The sequence below is a fragment of the Monomorium pharaonis genome, chromosome 9, assembly GCF_013373865.1.
Source record: "Monomorium pharaonis isolate MP-MQ-018 chromosome 9, ASM1337386v2, whole genome shotgun sequence".
Lineage (NCBI taxonomy): Eukaryota > Metazoa > Arthropoda > Insecta > Hymenoptera > Formicidae > Monomorium > Monomorium pharaonis.
In genome coordinates, this window is record NC_050475.1 from 8,808,256 (window position 1) to 8,829,810 (window position 21,555).

At 31.9% G+C, this 21,555-nt stretch overlaps 1 protein-coding gene across 11 annotated transcripts in view; it reads left to right on the top strand.

Moving 5' to 3' along the window:
* LOC105831066 (potassium voltage-gated channel subfamily H member 2) overlaps positions 1-21,555 on the top strand; it is a 179,066-nt gene that overhangs the window by 62,845 nt on the left and 94,666 nt on the right. For 10 of the 11 annotated variants that reach the window (XM_012670922.3, XM_036291884.1, XM_036291883.1 and 7 more), the window contains exon 5: positions 20,676-20,877. In XM_012670922.3, coding sequence (XP_012526376.1) covers positions 20,676-20,877 — 202 coding nt within the window. Of the gene's footprint in view, positions 1-20,581; positions 20,600-20,675; positions 20,878-21,555 lie in introns of those variants that run through there. The other variant, XM_036291888.1, reaches the window with a different exon arrangement.

A 21,555-nucleotide genomic window follows, 5' to 3' on the forward strand; every position in this document is an offset into this window, starting at 1 on the left:
TACATTTTTATTCCTTTATAAAACATACTTTTTTACGCGTTTCTCGTTCGCCGAAATTGAATATTAATTGAATATTAAATTGCAATATTACTCCCGCTTCTCGCGTCTGCTTTCCACTTACATCACCTACTATTTGTATCCTATTCTTCAAAATAGTCAGGTAATAGTCCTTTCATTACTTTAAACACAAATACATATATTATAATATTTACAACGTGAGAGAGAGAGAGAGAGAGAGAGAGAGAGAGAGAGAGAGAGAGAGAGAGAGAGAGAGAGAGAGAGAGAGAGAGAGAGAGAGAGAGAGAGAGAGAGAGAGAGAGAGAGAGAGAGAGGAGAGAGAGAGAGAGAGAGAGAGAGAGAGAGAGAGAAGGGAGGTGTGCTTGATATTATGTATTATGATTTTGTATTATATCCCGTTATTAGATGATGAATTCTAGTAATAATCTATGGAATTATTTGATTAGTAACTTACCATTATATGTAGTACTAGTATAGACATTTCTACTTTCGAGCATTTTGAATGTACTTTTCTTTTTCAATGTAACTTTTAACGTCAATACAGCTGGGACAGCCACTTTAGCACAATCGAATAAAACTTAGAAATTTAGTGCTCTTTTGTTAATTAACTGCTCCATTCCCAATTTTGTTGCTCCAGGCGATTCGTAAAAAATAGAGGCTCTGCTAATTTAAATTAAGTTAGCACAACCCAAAAAAATTTTTTTTTATTTAAACAAATGCGGTGGATTTCTTTAGATCTAATTAGTTGCTCTATTCCTGAATTTTTTGCTGCATTATTAAACCCTGAAAATCATCCCCAAAGTTAGCCTATAGCAACAAAACGTTTTAAAATTATAAATAACATATATCGAATGATAAGGATTTTTCGGTTTTATTACTCGCAATTTATAACAATTTCCATTTTGTTCCTCCATCCTTATCAATTGAGAATCACTCCTGATTGTGCTGGGACGCGTTCAAGAGCAAAGTACCCTTATAGAATTTGTTGCTCGACTAATTTCGGTATTAAAGTCTTTCTTGATTTAGATGTTTGAAGAGTATGCAGTTTCTAAATTTATTGCTAATTGTTTATTGCAAAAAACTGGCTGAAAGTGTGGTTGTGCTGGGACTCGTTCAAAAGTAAAGTACCCTCACAGAATTTGTTGCTCGACTAATTTCGGTATTAAAGTCTTTCTCGATTTAGTTGCTGGAAGGATATGCAGGTTTCGAATTTGTTGCTAAGTGTTTATTGCAATAAAGTAGCTGTTATTGCAAGCAACAAAAGCGATGAAGCATTATCAGTCGATATATAGTTACTATATGTGAAGTGGCTAGAGGTTTTCAATTGATAGGGGTGGAGCAACAAAATCGGGATTATTATAAATTACGAGCAATAAAACCGAGAAACCATTATTATTTCATATACATGGTTATTTATAATTTTAGAACGTTCTATTGCTATAGGATAATTTTGAGGGTGGTTTTTGGGGTTTAATAATTGAGCAAAAAATTCAGGAATAGAGCAACTAATTAGCAACTAATTAGATCTAAAGGAATCCACCGTATTTGTATAATTAAAAAAAATTTTTTTTGAGTTGTGCTAATTTAATTTTAAGTTGGCACAGCCTCTATTTTTTACGAATCACCTGGAGCAACAAAATCGAGACTGGAGCAACTAATTAACAACAAAAAAGCACTAAATTTTTATATAAATTTTATTCAATTGTGCTAAAGTGGACTATGCCAGCTTTATAAACGTTATCTTTTAACACTTCTTATAATTACATATACCTTCTCATATTTTTAAATTTAAGCGTATTATCACACGAATGTATATAGTATAGACTTGAGTGCTTTTTTGTTATTCAACTTTTTTTTTTTATACACATTTCGAGTTATGGAAAGTTAAATAATAACATGAGATTTTGCTAATGTAACCGCTTAAGCATTCTGATGTTTCAACGTAATGTGACCTCTTTTCTCTTTTGGAATTTTTATATTGAAGTAAATATTCGATAAATTGATTGTAGTTTTATTCCTAATCTACAGTTTATATTATATGTATTATAGATTTTCAGTATTGCAGTATATACGGAAGGCTTATGTGTACATATTTTGTGTACATACATGTGCATATATTTTGCAATGTTTTCTCTTTATTTTGAATAAATATAATTTAATAACAAAATACTGTTTTTTTAATAAAAATCAATTTTTTAAATTTATTTTTTTGGTAGGCTACATTACCACCCATGTTTCTTTTCGATCAGTTATGTAGTATTATTATATTTTTATCAATAACATTTAGCAATGTGTCACAACTTTGATTGAGTCTAGAATCTATTAAAAAAACGATTGATTTGATGAATGTAATTGTTAAGTTAATTAAAATTTAATCAAAATAATTTAATTTAAAGTATTCATTATTAGCAAAGTTATTGTATAAAATATAAATTTCCTTTTTTCTCCTGTACTATGTATTCATAACACTCTTTATTGTATCCTTAATTTATCATATTTGACGAAATCAGACGATATCGCATTTCAAATCCATGTTTTATGGAAGTTTTGTTCGAAAAAGAGAGACATACATATCGTGTATCTCTGGAAAAATATCTCATGTCGAAAGATCGGAAAATTGATATCGCGCCGCCCCCAGTGGCATTTCCCGATTTGAGTTCACCCGAACACACGGTGCAGTATCTGGCGGCCAACACACTTCGAAATCTACGATCGTGAACACGCTCGAGTAAACAACCGGGTGTTGCAGAAATGACCACTGCTCGCGCGATGTGATGAAAGAATATGTAAACAGCGATCGTCGTCGGAGATTGATCCCTTGCTTGTTTGAGGTATTCCTTAAAATTACGATTTCGAAGAAATTTACATTGATCATCGTTACCAATTTACGTTGAAGACGCAATTGTTACAAACAACTTTAACGTTATTTACACGGAGCGACTTTCAATCGTTTTTGAACAAGCGTCTTAATTCGTTAGCGAATTCGCTGATAAAATAGCTGATTTTTTATTCGTTAGCGTTTATAATTTTCAAATTGCGACGTCTAATAATCACTATCATAAAGTTGAACATCTCCAACTTTATCGTTCTTGTCAAACGAATGGTATTAGCGTAAAAAATCGCTCCGCCACAAAGTGATTTTCGACGCTTGTTGTTGATGTCTTTTATTGTCAGCTTATCGCTCTTTTAGAGTGAATTTTTGACCAACAAAATTTGTTCTGTGCTGAACTATTTACACGTTATTGATAAGCAAATAAAGTCACTAGCATTCTAGGAATATGGTCAATCTGAAGAGTCATGGTATCACAGAATGATATATATAACTCGAGTCGCTATTGTGCTTTGTGCACAATCTCTTTTTTTCGCAATATGCCGAATTATTCTGTGATTTATTCGCTACCATCTTGACATGGAGCGTTTTTTAACACTGATAGTTATTTGTTTGACAAGAATGGTAACAATTTTGTCGCAGCGACCACTAGACGCCGCGACTTTAAAATTGTAGACGCTAGCGAATAGAAAACGCTAAAACGCTGGCGACTTTGTTAGCAACGTGTAAATGTCTTAATATTAGCGAATTTTATCGGTCAGGAATTTTCTCTAGAAGAGCGATAGCGATAAAAGACGCCAGCGATAAGCGTCGATCTGTGTAAATAATGCTTTTCTGAAAACAATTGTAACTTCACGGATTTTTTTTATTCTTGAACAATGCCGCTTTTTTTCGAACTTGTTACGTGTTCTGGAATATTATATATATTCTGGGATATATATGTATACCTCACCGAGAACAATTTTGGCCATGCCAAAATTCTGACCAAACAGAGAATCTTGGTAAAAGCAACTTGGGAAAATTCCAACGGCATCACTCACCTTACATCTTTGATGATTATTTATTAATAGTTTAATCTGTCGCATTTATCTCTCTCTCTCTCGCTCTCTCTTTCTTTCTTTTTCTCTCAGATTTTTAATATTTACTATTCTTTTTTAATTAAAAATTTTTTTTATTATATATTATTTATATTCTATTTATCTATACGTATATAAAAAAAGTTTATAAAAAATAAGAATAAAAGAAAAAATATCAATTCGTATTATAATTCTTTTTATTTGGTCGCCAAGATAAGATCGATGTACTTTATTATCACCTACTTTTAGATAAAGAAAGAATGTCGGGTGGACATTAATTATGCGATATAGGTAAGATATCATAATTTTGCGATATATATATATATATATATATATTAGTTCGGTAGGGCTTGTGGAATTTAATTTCATCTACCATTTGTCTTCCAATGATAACTACAAAATTTCTCACATTGCTGGATTTAGTTCACTGAAAGTTTCGTATATATTGCAGCTTACGTCGTAGGAAAAAGACGGAAAAATATGTTTTTGTCAGGAAATTTTTCAATAAAAGACACCTGAGGTGAAAGGCGCATTTTTCTTCAAAGCTGTTCATGCTTGAAGACAAATGTGATTTGTGTCTAAAAATATAACTATAGGTGAAGAAATATAACATAAATAGATCGAAACTGGAATTACATACATTCATTTCATTTGAATCGGTAAAAGAGTTTTGCCCAGTTTCCTCCATGCCTTTGATAAATAATATAAGTAACCGCGAGTGCAATTCGGTGGAGAAGTCAAATTTATTCCAGGGTTGCCGCAGTTTCCACAAGTTTTAATAAAGAATGTTAGGAACCTCTACTGTAATCTGTTTAGAATATTAAATTAATGTTACTTCATTAGGCGGATCAAGATTAAATGAACGATAGCGAATAAGTGCGAATGAATAACTCGTGACGCTCGCAAATATTTATATTAATGTAATGTTTTTCATTTGTGTTTATTCATTTATTTGAGCCAGTTGACTTTATCGATACAAAATGGAAGAAAAGATGGTATTATGACTCTTGTAAATATTACGATCATTTATAATCTCTCTCTTTGTTATTAAGTGACGAATTCTAATAATTATTTATGGAATTATTTGTTTAGTAGCCTGCTATTTGCAGTGGCGCTAATAAGCTACTATACAATAATTGTTTATTTGTTATATTGTTATACATTGTTATTTTTATGACTAGTTGCATAAAAAAATTGATGTGTTTATAAATATGCAGCCAGTAACTGCCCATAATTTATCAATGACGATCAGATAGAAAATTTAACTCTATACTATGTGTAATTACTAACAGATAACCTTTACCAAGTGACACACGCCGATTGTTTTTATCTTTAGGGCTCTGATTCTGAAAAAATGAAAACATTTTATGCTAAAAAATAGCTCAATATTTTTTGAACCACTTACACAAGATATTTGGTTTAAAATGATAAGGAAGATACGATAAAATATATCTTATAAACATTTTTAGTCTTTTGAAAGCAATTTTTATTTCAAAAGTTTTTTTTCCGAAAATGCCTTGTTTACTATTTTATCATGCTTTCCTTATATTATTTTAAATTGAACATCTTGTATAAATAGTCTAGCTATTAAACTATTTTTTAACATAAAGTATATTCTTTTAAGTAAAGATTTTCTTAGCAAAAGTTACTTGTAAGTTTTAAAATCAATTGACTAAGATTTCTTTCTACTCGAATAATAATAAATCTAATTGTTATGTTGTTTTCTGCACTTGATTTCAGGGCGTAATGACGACCAAAAATTTTTTACCCCTGACAATCAATATAAACCTAAGAAACCTGCTGTTTTTAAACTTTGATAATTTTAAGTTGGTATAGTACAGTCTAAATATTCTCAACAAAAAATTTAGAAATTGTCAAAATTATATGTTAAAAAATTATATAATATATTAAAATTTGCAAATTAATTCTCGTCGATTTGCTGCCTTATATCGTAGATCGTTAGATTTTGTCTCGGCTTTTGGACTTTGCACTTTCGATTGTCATAAAAGTACATTACTATATTTAAAAATCACAGGGCAGTAACGGTTCGGCTTTAGGGTTGCAAGCTCGTGCACGGCACGCAACGCGGACGTGACATAAACCACATTGAGGACTGCGAAGCACGAAAAACGACAGAGAATAATGCGATCGCGCTTACGACCTTGAAGCAGACAGAAACGAACGGAGAGACAGGGTCGCGTCAGGTGCAGGGTGCAGGACGCCCCGTCTTCAAGGTTAACCTGCCACGTCGTCGAACGAGCGAGCGAGCGAACGAACAAGCGTTTGCACGCGACGTGTTAGAATCGAAAAGTCAATCCTAATCGAGTCGCGAACACAATGCGCGACGAAGATAAATGCCGTGGAAAATGTGAGCTTGTCAAGTTTGTACACGATCGCGATTTCACGAGCACAACAAACGCGAATTAAACTGAAACCTGAGCAATTTCCCGTCGTCAGCATTAGCGTGATAGCGACTTATGCATATTCAAATTACGTTTTTTTTCTTTCTTTATCGTAAAAAATAAAAATTAGGTCCGCGCGTGATTGCTTATTTATGCGGCAGATATTAGAGCAGTGCGTATATTTCCACGTATATTACGTAATGTTGCGAAGTCAAACACTAAATACAAATTAAAACAAACCCCTTGCCAAATACTATCGTAAACATTCGAAATTACATTTGATTCGAATTTCTTATTTTTTGGAACTAGCTTTCTGTCGCATAAAAGTGATTAAATTGAAGAAACAGCAAAATAGATTTTGTGATTGTTGTTACGCATCACCAAATGATTTTTTAACCACTGTTAATGCAAACAAACGAGTAAGAATATTATCAAGATGAAAATTCAATCGGGAAAGTTAACAGCGCATTCGCACCACACGCTTTTATATATTTAAATTTGATTTGAGGAAACAAATATATCGGATGTAACGAAAGATCTTGCGTTGATGTGAAATGGTGTGAAAAATGGTAACCAAATCGTTGTGGCAAGGAAGTTTTCCACTCCGAAAAGTTTGTGGTAAGAATGCGCATCTTGCGAGATAAAAAACTCTCCTTTTTGCGTTATAAAACATTTTTGCGGCATCTATCATTGCTGAATAATTCGAAAGCTCCATTTAAAACAGTGACGATGACAAAAAGGATATATTCCTTCGGTCTTGCTGCGCATTTCAAGGTGAGTCACGCCAGCACGCAACGGAGCGTAAAAGTTTTGAGGAGCCGTTTCTGCGATCGCCATAAGGCCATAAGGCCACGAGGAACAAAATGGGGTTTCCTTCTTTTGTGCCCGAGCACAGCTTTGAATGTTCACTTGAGTTCCCGTGCGTGTCGCTTTCTTTGTCCTCATGATAGACTACAGATAACTTTCTTTGCACGCTAAGGATGGATTAGTGTTGATTCCTGTGATAAGGATAGTCAAATGCGCTAAAGTAGTCTTGAGAAGGGATTAGTAGCATGTAATAATAGAATAAAAAGATACATTGCATGAAAAAAATTATTATTAAATTAAAATTAAAAGTTTGAGTTATTATATCTTAAACGAGAAGCAGTACAATTAATTAAAGTATGCGCCTAAACAATATGATGTAAGAAGTGGTTTATCTTTATGCCGTGACAGCAAAGAAAAGCAAGCTTTGAGGCGATTTTTCTGACGCTCGTTTAATTCATGCAAAATCCATTTATCCTTTATCTTGTCAATTTATTTCAAATAATTCAATATTATTGGAATAATAATGTTAAGGAGATGCTGAAGATTTCTGTATCGCAAAATTTTTTTATTTTTTTTTTAAATTTGAAAATCTTCTAGAATGAAAGTTTTCATTACTATCGGTCCGTTTGTTTATACCAAAAATGGAAATAAAAAGGGTAATTTGCTGTATTTTTAATCGAGTGTGGTGTCTGGAGCTTACATCGTAAAAATATTTGTTTAATATAAAAAATCAACAGTTGTACTTACAAAATTCGAATTCATGAACTAGTAGACGACAAGAACAAACAATGTCGAGTTTCGAAAATTAGGTTTTGATGCCTAATTGCATGCAAATGCGAAATTGCACAACGAAAATTTAGATTGCATACGCGTGAAAAGTCGATAAGTAGAGCAATATAAAAATTTTTTTCATTTTTTGTAAAAAGTCCAATTCACAGACTGATGTTAATAGGTATACTTTAATTCTGGAAAAGGATTTTCAAATCTATAAAAGAAATACATACGAAATCTTGTTAATGATGTGTATGAATGATTCTACATTATCAACTTTGATTAAGTTTAAGGGAACTTATTTTCAAAATCGTCAGAACTTCTTAAGGAAGGAATTTCTCAAACTATCGAAGTATACTGTGCATACTACACTTGCTAAACACTTTATTGTTATTTCAAGCTGTCTACGTTGCATTGATTACACGATGGAATTCATATTAAAAAATAACACGATTTTTTTACTTAGCCATAGTTTGATAAAAGTTGCTGTAAAAAAAAAATAATATATATGATATATTTTTAAAATAAAAATAAAACTAAGAAATTTTAAAATAAAATGTAAGAAATATTGACTGTCAAACTAAGTATTTAAGAAACTCGGACATTTCATGACATTTTATAAACTTATATTTTATATGCATAATAGTCTGGTCTTACAATTAGCACATTAAATTAAATTAACACAAAAAAGTATATATACAGTTGGAAATTTTTTGTTAAATTTAATATGTATTATACGTCCTAAACAGTATACTCAAATTTTTGTGTTAATTTAAGACCAGACTATGCATGATACGTAATTTACGATTTGCTATTCGTGATTCGCAGAGATTCGTTCGGAAAGATTCGTTATTCGCTATTGTAAACTTCTTATACTATTGACGATTCGCATTCGTAATTCGTAATTCGTCGTTCCTTGGTTCATGTTACTTTGACCAGTTTCGGCAGTATAAATGTTTACTTAACCGTTAGTGTTTGTGCCAAAAATGTCTTCTAGAAGTGAAAAAGCAAAATTATGTTTATTTGTCTACTTGGTTTCCATTATAACAGCCATTCGTGATTTTTATTACAAATTATTACGAATAATGTATCGCGACATGAATAGATTGATTTGTGTTGATTTGCGTTTTTTCAGATTCATCGAGAAACTGCTTAATTGGAATTATTAAGCCTTTTATGTTGTTTCCAGAAATTATTTTACATAGATACATCATTACGGTACTTACTACGTTGATAAATTGAACTGACTATGAATTTGTTAATATAAACAAAAACTAAAAGAATCACAAGATACTAAAAAATTACAACACAATCCTAATACAAGAAGGCATGTAACAGAATAGGAGCATGTAAATTACTTTCATTTTTTTAAGTTTTTTTTTATTTCCACGGTGTAAATATCGGGGCCTATACAAAATTTCTTCATGTATGCAAATTACGTTTTAAAATTGGTAAACTTTTTTAAGAAGAATTCTTAAATACCGTAAAGATTTCTGCTTATATATAATATAACGATTGTCATTTTGATGCTTATTTTTTCTGTACGGTTTTTTTGTTTTTTATTAAAAATCGTATTATTAGTGTTACACAATTTTCGTTATTATATTAGGCGAATTTTTTGAAAGTTTAATGAATGAAGTCAAGCATGCGATTGGATGAATGAACGCGCTAATTCAAGCAGGAAGATCTTATCTCGCGTAAAAGAGTGTGCGTGATCGTGAAGCGATTCAAGGAGTACATTAAGGCACGTGAAACGGCATAGATACGAAGAAATGAGCTTTATCTGCTTCAGATGGATGATCAATCCGGAAGTATGGGTCATTGCACGTTTTAAGAGCAATCATCGTTAGCACGCAACGCCGTGATATAACGAGGGAAATAAATGAGAGTAATTATCTACACGAAGCTGCTATACTAATACCAATTCGACAAATTTTCTAATTTATTTTTAATTTATTTATAACTCGCAAAATTTAAATAAAATTTAGAAACTTTTATTGCATATTTTACAGTTCAAAGGTACTTGGTCTTTGTAGATGTTTAATCTTACACACACACGCGCGCGCGCGCACACGATATAATAATCAATATCAAAATTTCGACTTTAAAACGGTCATTGCTTAACTTCGCGTGTTGGAAACTATTCCAACAGGTATAATTCATTTAGAGAGAGAAAGAGAGAGAGAGAGAAAGAGAGAAAAATAGAGAATATCGAGGAGATGCTACGTTTTGAAATGCAATTATAAACTGATACCGCCATAAAGTTTTCCGGCGTGCAAATTATGAATGTAAAACGCAGTTTGATAATATCAATTTTGTCGGAGTAAGCTTATTTCAGTCTTCCTATTCGAGTACAAGCTAGATAGGAGTTGGATAATTCTTCCTACACTCACACAGATGTCATTTTGTTTCATGAAAGTTTGTGGTTAGAAGGGATTCAGTTTGATCTCCCGATTTTATCGGGGCCCGCATTGAGATTTATTTCATAGGTTTTCAGTTTAGGCAGGTGAGAAATTAGTGGATATTCACGAAAATTCGAGAAAATTCGCCGATCGAAAATTCGTCGGTCGAAGACATTATTCGGGCAATAAGTTGGGACATTTAAGTTATATCCTGCGAGATCGTAAAAGGATCTCGCAGAATATAATCGTTTACCTCGACTTCAATGATGACGTTGACAAATGTACCAGCTTTGCTATCTTCCGCGATGATTATGATGTTAGTTAGCACTTCCGTTTGTTTTCCCAGGCGTCGTGCATGATCACCTTGAGTGATTTACAGTCGCCATTAAGCTCGATTCTATCCGAGACACATTGAGCAACGTCCGGCATAGTTCTAAAGCTGTTGTTTCCGGAGTCGTAGAGTCAACTTCAAGGTGACCTGTCGGTGCATAATAATATCATTGTCTGTTTTGCTGTTATTAACAGCAAGTTTCTTTGAAAATTTTGTATTTAATCCTGGAATGCTATAGGTGAAACTTTCATCCAAGTGCTAAGTTTAATAAAGTTTTTGTTATTAAAATTGGATAGTTTAAAATAATATTTAATATTTAAGCTTTTGTTTATGTTAAGATAGTTGTTAATTTGATTATTGTAATATCTTACAACTTATAAAGTACACTGAGAAAAAAAATTGCTAGATACAAATAAATATTTTTTTGAATAGTGCCAAGAAAATATTTTATAGAAAATGAATAATATTTATTTCAAACAAGTAATATTTTCTAAATTATAGAAAACTAGTACTTGTTTTAAATAAATATTATTGATTTTCTATAAAATATTTTTTTGGCACTATTTAAAGAAATATTTATTTAAATCTAGTATTTCTTTTTCAGTGTAGAAAGTGTAAAAAATGTAGAACATTTTTTTTTAAGTTTTAATTTTGCTAAATTTTCATCTAGAATTAATGTACCAAAGGATTAAATCTCTTCGTCGATTGCGTCGAACTATAACAAATTCATTTGTCAACTGTTGAATTCGTGATGGCCGCTATCATCCAGTGGGCGCAATTTTCTCATAATAATTCAGAAAAGTTATCTCGCTCGTAGCAGACGTGAAGCAACATTATAGGATTACGTGAACGGTGGAAAATGTGCTCGTTCGCTAAGGTATGTCACTCGCCGGCAGCGAGAGATAATGGAAGCTAGGCGTGCGAAGACCGGAAGGAGAGGCAATACCACACACTGGGCAGTGAATTTCAAGGCGACGAGCCGTATTTCAGGGTGAACCTGGAGCAACTGGCACGCAACCGTCATGCCGACGTGCGCGAAGCTCCGGGCACGAATGCCGAATGACAATGGGATTTCTCGATGGCCCTTACTTACTCACCGCAGGAAAAAGCGACAAGCGAAAAACACGAGAGTTAGTAAGCATGACTCGTGGATTGCCAACAACAGATTATAATTTGTCATCTATTTATTAGTTTAATACACCTGTCAGTTAAAAAGCATCGTTCCATTATACATCCATATTTCTTTATACAAGAAATATTAAAGTTTTCTGCAAAACGTCGCATTATATTACGTGAAAGCCTGTGCTTATGACACCAGCTATTTGTTATTCTGAAAGTAATTGAACAATCGCGTAATGTCTATTTAAAACATTTTTTCAGGAGAACTCATAGTTAATCTAGCTATTTATTATACTTATCAGTATCAAGCAACTATTACGTTGAAGTAACGTTTATTAAATCGAAGACAGGTTTGTGTGTTGCGTGAACAGTCACATTCCTCCCCGCAAATCTAATTAATATAGAACAGTAACAATATATTACATTGCAGGGCTGAATTCGCAAAAAGAAATTGCATGCTAACTTGAGATTTAAGATATCCATACAATTACCGCGAAGATTTCTTCAAATTAGAGGTCGCCGACGATTTTTGGCCGAGCAAAATATGATGTTATGCATGTTCCCAGGGACCTTCGCGTGAGAACACGCATTCGTTGATTACGTGGATGAGGCACGTTCGCTTTAAAGTTAATTAACATAGAAATCGTAATAAAAAAAGACTTCTTTTGAGGTCACACAAATTCGCAACATAGTAACATCGTGAATATCGTGAGACAATTGCGCGAAAAAACAACTATAATTAATCATAGCAAAATAAAATCATGGCAAGAGCTCTATTCGTGGAGAAACATGCCTGATCAACCACGATGATAACATAATGATATGTAGGTTAAAGGTGGAAAATCAAATTTTTTTTCATTGCCACTTAAATATTATGCAACTCGATTAATGGCAGCAATAATTGACGCGATACAATAATTGCCAAATGTCCCGTTGAAACGTATTTTCCAATCATGATGCTTGACTGTACCATTACGAATTTGATTTAAACAAGAAACATGCGAATATAATTTTCCGCTCCAATTTCTCTTATACACGTTTAGCGATAACGTGCACGAAGGTGGCGCGAGAGAACGTGGAGAAACTATATAATTGATAGATTTGTTATAATATAACATATATTCATGAACTACGATGTAATTGGAATTTATGTACTACAGTCAAACAACTGAAGTAATTAATCACGTCGTCGTGAAACCACTGTCACAAGATATTCGCGCCTTTGGTTTGGCACTTTCGCAAAAAGAATTAGTATCAAATCAAAATTAATATATTCTATTTAATATGTTTCATCTATTGTTTCATATAAGCGAGAGTATGAAATTTGAAAAATGTGAGAATTTTTAATTTTATCAAAATATCACATACTTTCATTGTAATAATAGTCATTTAAGGATAGCAACAATAATTGTTTTTAATACTATTAAACAATATTATTAAAAATTTTTAATTTTTTATTTGAAGATATTTTTTATTTTATATTTTTTCTCAATTCTTATATAAATTATTATTGAATAAAGATGAAACTATACAAAATTTCTTTGTGTATAAAAATTATATATATATATATATATTATATATATATACAAGTTTAATGCTATATAATTTTATTTTAATATAATAAAGATATTCTCAAAATAAGAATGTATTTTTTTTATTCATAAAAAAGTTAGCATTTTTTTACAATGATAAGTTTATTTTATACGAATGGACGTAAGATTTTGAGGGAAATTACCTTTAAGGAAGCAAACTGAAGAAATTCAACTAGAAAAAGTACATTAAGGGTAACACCACCCTTAAGGGTAACACCACCCCTAAAATGATTACCTAAGTTCGAGAATTTTTTGTGGGCAAATGAATAGCTTTATTGAAAAAACCAAATAAACCATTTTATTATAAACATATTAAATTATTTTAGAAAATTTTATTTATTTATAATTGTTTAAAATGGTGGCATATTGACACACTTCCGCAAACACACGTTTTCTAATTTGCATGCAATGCTATTCTTACAATTTTTATCTGATTAACTTAAAATTTTAACATGATCTTTTATTCGTCACACAACAAAATATGTAGGATTTTTGCGAAAACTTTTTTTGCAATAACAATTTGTTTATCTAATTTTTGACCATAAAAGTGTACTTTTTTCTAAAAATAGCTGCCATTAAAAAAAAGACATTTTTTAAAACTTTATGTACTTTATAACTTAAATCAATGTAGAAAATAAGAGTTTTTGAATTTTTGTCCTAAGGTAAATCATCTTAGAGAAATCTTGCACGCAAAATGTCTTCAAAAAAAGTGCGTTTGCGAAATTGTGCCAGTATGTCACCATTTTTCACAATTATAAATAAATGACAATTTTTTCAAATAATTTAATATGTTCATAATAAAATGGTCTATATTTGTTTTTTCAATAAAGCTATTTATTTGCCCACAAAAATTCCCGAATTTAGGTAATTATTTTAAATCTCAAAGGTGGTGTTACTCCTTAAATAATTTATTTGCGTTTTCATCATAAAATGCTAGAAAGGTCAATAATTTGGAATAATGCTGACATGGTTTTATCGGGTATATATAGAAAGTATCAAGCTTCCGTAATTGCGCGGTTATCTCGTTTAAAAACAAATTATTGTCAGTGCAGACGCGCCGTTTCCGCTGGAAATGTCAGTGGCGCGCTAACGACACACCACCGCTGAAATTATTGACATGCGAGCGAATAAATGCATTCTGATATTTTTTCCCCAACAAAATTACGCAAACGAGGTTTTCATTTATCTGACGAATGTTGAATTGCGCAAGAAATTACGAGTTTCTATTAATTCCAATTGAATCGAATCTCTTGGTCTTCAAAAACAAAGAAAAATCGAAGAACATAATTGATTGAATTGTGATACTTGCGTCTTGCGTGTTGAAAGATAATGACAGACACATTTTTATATACGCGTTTTTAATCAATATCGATCTAGAAACGGCTAAACTTTTTTTTTATCTACGAGGAAAGAAACAGCACTATTACGTGCATCTATTTGTATTACGAAATCACTCTGTCAACACGTCCGCCGGGAATCGATGTCAGGGTTACCTCGATACTGTAAACGTCGATAAATCCACCGCGTGCGCGGAGTCGGTTGATCGCATCCGGTGATAAAGTTCAGCCCCTTGCGACACGCGGAACGCGAAATACTCGCGATAAATATCGATGCGAGATTCATCGATCTTACTGGTGGTAACTAGTTGTTCTCGTGGCCCATAATTCCATTCGCTGCTAATAATTTCGGCTTCGAGAAACTGACGATTCCTTGCGAATGTCATTATATACTTTCAATAATTGACAATACTTGAGACTTTCTGTTAGACTTTCTATTAGACTTGTAGGTTAGACTTCTGTTACATTTGATTTTTTCGATGCTATGTAGAAAAATTTCTACTCGTAAATTTGCATTTTTCAATAATTATATTATTATTGTAGTTATCATTGAACATAATTGTGACAATTACAATATTGTATTTTTTATTTGCGTTGATTAAAATTCGCCAATTGTGTTTTGTTTTTTCTTAACTGCTGTACTATATATATACAGGGTGTTCCAAAACATGTGGGTCAACGCTCGTAAAAAGGTGGAAGGGATCGAGATTAACATAAAAGTCCAATATTATCTTGAGTTAGGTTAGGTTAGGTTAGGTTAGGTCCATCAATAATCGAGGTAATAATTTTTCAAATTATGCGAATGACAGCGCGCCGAGAAAAGAGCTCAAGCCGCTCGAGCCATAACACGGAAGAAAAAATCTATCGTGAATGTATGATAAGCTTTCATTAATTTACTGTTCACAATTACAGTAGAAATTAATTAGAATATTTGTAAATTCCATACATTAATATTTCGATTATTGGTGGACCTAACAATATTGGACTTTTATATTCATCTCGATCCCTTCTACCTTTTTACAAGCATTGACCTCTTTACATGCTTTGGGACATCCTGGATATATATAGTACAGCAGTCAAGAAAAAACAAAACACAATTGGCAAATATTTTAATCAACGCACATAAAAATATAATATTATAATTGTTACAATTACGTTCAATGATAACTACAATAATTGCTATTGTTTTAATTTATTACGCTATTTATTTATAATTTTGTTATTTTATTTCTGTTATAAGTTGAAGTTTTAAGGCAGCATTGTACTGATATGCTCGTCTTTATGATTTTTCTTCTTTTCTATTTTACTCTGTACGTTAACTCATATTTTTGTTATTTGCCCTTCCTTAATAAAATTATTAATTTAGCACTATTTAAGCCTTTATATAAAAGTTCGTTTTATTCGATTAGTTTGATAGAAATCTCACAGTCTCAAATTCAAAGAGATACGGATTTTGATTGTCGCGCAGTATATCGCATCTTCATTTGCCTGATGATGAACTTGACCTGTTCGCGTTGCAACTTCGTTCATGCATGCAAATTGCGAAGCCCGGGGTCGGGAGAATGGCGAATGTTTTTGAACGAAAGCTTGCGAAAGAGGTCGGACAAAAGAGAGTTTCTCTTTGTGCATTGAGTCGCTCGTTGCCTTATGAGGGTTTCGTGTCCCACCAACTATTCGCCGTTGTACTATCGAACACCGTTGGACATTTTCCAAACGGATAACATCCACGTTCTCATCTCTAGTACTATCAGTACGGAAGTCTTGGAAAGATCGGTGGACTCGCCATTTATTCTTGCAGATTCAGCCTGGCACTGATTATCTATCGACCGCAAAAACTTTCCAACGAATTAAACGATCTCCTCCTCGACCCCTTGCCACGTGTTTGTTACCTTCATCGAGTCCGAGTTTTTACGTGCAATTAGCAGATAATAATGCGGACCACTTTTATCGAGCGCGCCAACTAATCTCGTGTTAAATCCTCGGTACATTGAGAGCGAAATTAATTAATTAAATCCGAATGACGGTAATTAAGCGCCGCGTTCGTTCACGTAACTACGGGTAAACCGCATCATGGATAAATATGTTAAGTGAACCTGTTAAGAGAATGCAACATTCCGTCGACCTACAACTTCTAATTATGTATGGTCGTTATTTCTAATTCATACACAATGCAAATTTTGTACAGATGTTAGTTGTTTACATTTGAACTAGCCGTAACTTAATCACATAAAAAATTTAAATTAATAATCATTATATATTATGTACATATATACATATTACATACAAATTTTTACAAAAAATTGGATTTTTAAAAATTTTGACATATTGGATTTATTTTAAAATTGTTAATTTTGGCATCGGATTCATATTGAACACACACAATCTAAATTTTTGAAGAAATATACTTGAAAGGTATTTGGTAAATCATCAATAATTTATAGATTTATAAATCATAGTTTTTCCGCAATAGATTCTATATTTTAAAGCATGACTATTTTATTAATCATAGTCAACACCAAACATTTTTTTTAAGAGTTAAAAGTTAGAATAAAACTTCTCCAAAACGTCATATTTCATACATTTATTAGATAACTCATCGTGAACCTAATTGTTTTGAAATATTTCTTTCTTATAAAGAATAATAATTTATCAAAATATGAATATTTTAAATTTTACAGCTAAGTGATGATCACACCAGTGCCTTGTCACAAATTGAGATTTGCATAAAAAAAGTATTCTTTTTTCTTAATAATTATATATACATATATTATTATAAATTTGTTTATAACAAAATTTTTATTAATAATTAGATATTAAAAAATTAAAATAAAATTTAATAGTAATTAAAATTTTTTGTACTGCGAGAAAACGATTTTGATTGGCTTGACATGCATGACGTTACATTGCAATAGTTTTAAACCGTCTTACACTGCATTTCACTTAAAGCTTGCAACGCTCGTGAACATTGTTCTTATTTTACATTTGCTAAACAACAAAGAACAATGAAATGATATTATGAATATTGCAAGCTTCAAGTGGAACGTAGCCTTAGTGTTTTATTGCGGCTTTTTTCTGATTTTTTTCAATGTATGTTTTCGATTATATAAGATATTTTTGCAAGAACAGGTGTATTGATATTATTATAAATAATATAATTAAAACATAAAATTTTTATAATAATAATAATACTTCCATTAAAATAATCATGATAATAAAAATAACTCTATTTTCCTGATTCATTAGTACGACAGGCACTTTTTTCTCACGTTTTCAGCTTGAAACATATAAACAACAATTTATGTGGTGTTTTAATTGTGGTACTTTCATGTAAAGGTACAAAACACATTTGATACGTGTTTGCTCATTTTTAAGATAAATAAATATTTTATTGCATAAAAATAGTTCAAGTATTGTAGTATTAACATCACAGAGAGTTCGAGAGGACTCAGTTATTTCCGTATTCGGCATTTTCAAATAATGTAATATTTTATTATTTATTTTCGTGTTTAATTTGTATTAAAAAATTTAAAAAAATTACAATTAAAAGTATATACAAATTATGTAAAATGCAATTCTAATTTTTTTAAGTCATGCAAATTCCCAATTATCTATTTGACAAATATTCTTGTTTTCCTTTATTGAAAAATATAATTTTCTATCAAACTGTATAGTTAATTTATCATATATTTTATCAAAACAAATTTTAAAATTTACCTTGTAATTAGAGTAATTTTTAATTTTCTGTTTTACATACAAATGTACGTGTTCTATGTGCAATTAAGAGAAAATATCTAGAGGATAACGTTTGGCATATATTTATAATATATAATATAACATAAAATTCTGTATATTTAAAATTAAATATTTTCAAAACTGTTTGATAACAACCTATAAAATTTTTTCTAGATATTGTGGATATAATTAATTTTTGAATTCTTTATATACGTATTATATAGACCTGTCTTACATTTTGCCTAACGTTAAAACTTCCTTAATTGCGAATTTCTCAAAATTGTGACGTGATAGAACAATTTATAAATCATATTTGTATTCAACGTCTAAAAAAACTGCAAAATGACTAGTTTCTTTTTAGTGTTATTCGTATATTATAATTTTCAAAAATTGATAAGAAATAACAAGATTTTTAAACAAAGAATTAGAACTTTTGATGCTATTATTAATAAAACAATTATATATTGCACTTTCTTAAATGTTTATTATAATATTGAAATAAAAACATGATTTTAATGCGGAAAATTTTTATAAAAGATTTTAATTTTTGCTTATATTGTATAAGAGACAATGATTATTGATCTGATTGATATTAATTTATTTTTCGTGTTATTGCAACAGAGTTGTCAAGGTTTTTTGTAATTAGCGCTACACCCAAAAGTTCAGTAAATCAAAGCTCTTTAAACTTTTTAAAAAAATTTATAGTCGTATATGTCTAATAATAGAAGAAACAGTATAATGAAGCGGCCAATTGGATAGTTACGGACGCGCACGAATGGCTCCTGCGGACGCCGCATAGAAGTCCATTGCATTATGCGGCGCACGGTATCTGTAATTGGCTGTTTGTACATTCGCTTAACTAAACTGTACTACCGTACGTTTTTGTTCCTTTACGTAATTCCCGTACGGATCGAATTTAATCGCGTTACAAATGCGCCGGCTGCGAATTGAAAGCGATACAAAGAACGATATGACCGCATCCGATGGATGCTATAACCGCGCGCAGACATGTGAAAGGATGGATTGTTTAACGAAACAACCAATGGTGAGAGCGAACTGCGTCATCGAATGCAGTCATAGTTAACGTAACGCACGTACGCGCTCGCCTACGCGTGCACACGCATACGTATACAGAGAGAACGTTCTCTTAGAATTTACCCTTAAAATTATGACATTTGTGGAACAACATGGACTTTGAAGAATTTTACTATACTTTTATTAAAATTTAATAAATTTTTGTTAAATTTTATTACTATGAATTTGAGGGTAAATTTTTATAATAAAATTTAAAACAAAGCTGTATTACAAAATTTTTTATCACCAAATGATTACATTTTACAAGCATTACTAAAATTTTACTAAAATTACAATAAAATTCTACAAAGTGTGTGTTGTCTCGCGATTACCATATTTTAAAGGTAAATTCTATGAAAAAAATTCTCTTATTCCGTGCACGCACGCACGCACGTTGTACGCACGAGCACGCGTTGCGCCGCGGGTTGAGGTTGTTTATCGATTGGGCAAGTCTGACCTAACACTGACACACTTCACTTGCGAGGTCTGACCTCCGCTCCGTATCGCGGTATTGGCTATTCCCATAGCCTTAGGATTTATACAATAAATTTCCCTTCGCCGTTCGCCACCCTGCGACGCAGCCATTTACGAGCTTGAACTACGTGTGCGGACCATCTTCTGGATTAACGTCATTTCCCGGTAGGGGGAGGTAGGGAAGAGGGGGAGACAGGTGGGGAACAGGTTAGCAGATACGGTCAGCCATTGCCAGTCACAATTTCCTGGTCGGGCTAATGGAAGGCATCTGTTTCACTTTTTTTTAATCGCTCATACCGTGAATTCGCGTCCCGGAAATAAATATCGCCCCGCGGATTTTCTTGTAATAGCTGTTATTTATCTGTATAATTATCGCTTCTCTTGCTTGAATCTTACACGAGGTCGGGGAATAACTTGAGTATCAAAATTCACGAACAATTTGCTTTTAATGAGGTCTTCTGTAATTTTGATAAAATTTTAATGCTTCTTGGAAGGGTTTAAATTTGTACAACTTAACCTGTAGCAAACCTCTATAGAAAACAGTCTCTTTAATTATATTAACTTTATAGTGTGAAATAATTTCTGAGCTAGTCCGGATAAAATCTCAAATGTTTGAAAATTAAAATATATTACGGTAAATGTGATTGATCATGCAGTATGCAACTCTAACGAATCTGGAACGATTAATCAAACTTGTGTGATGTGTTAAGCCCGTTAACATGTGGCTCGCCCACAATGATGGAATCTTGGGGCCCTGGGAGAACCGGCACACCTCCGCCGGGAGTGCTACCACTGCCGCCGTCGGGCGGCGGCAACAACAATGGTGGCGCAACAACGTCGGCGGCTACCTCGGCCGTCATACCGCAGCCCGGCACAACTGCTCCCATCGCGAGTCCCGAGGGAGTGAGCGACGTAAGTAGAAAAAGTGCATCGCGAACAATTCACTATGCGAGTTCACGCGATCTTACCGAGATCGCGATCAGTTAACGCGGCAATAATTAAGTGGCATCATTAGTAATGCATATGTGAATGAGGCTGCAATGGACGGAGCTTATTTAATTTTCACACGCGAACGGAACAATTTACCACGCTCTCAATTGTCTGTGGAAAGCAACCGTAAGTTTTCTGTCCATTAAAAAAGTTCCCCAGTCTTTTTACATATATAACATGTAAGAACTTGATTAAATTTTGAGGATAAATTTATGATTAATATTTCAGCATTCTCCTGAATTTTTTTCATATTTTTTAAATTACCTATATTTTTCTTTAAATAGCTCTCTCAAATAGCATTAAGTCTTATAAGAAGTAGAGTTTTTAGTAATTTAATCGCAAATAAAATGTAAGAATTTTGAAAAGCTTCTTATTCACAAACAACAAAGTTGATAAAAAAACATTTTAAAATAAAAAAAATGAAATTTTATTATTTTTGTGTAAGAGTCGTATTTAAAAACTGTATCATTGTCATAATGAATTATAATATATGAATTATAACATAAAATTTTAGTGAATTATATAATACTTTTTAAATATTACACTAGTGAAAATGTGGTAACGTGTTTTGTTATTATATTTACATTTATTATTATTATT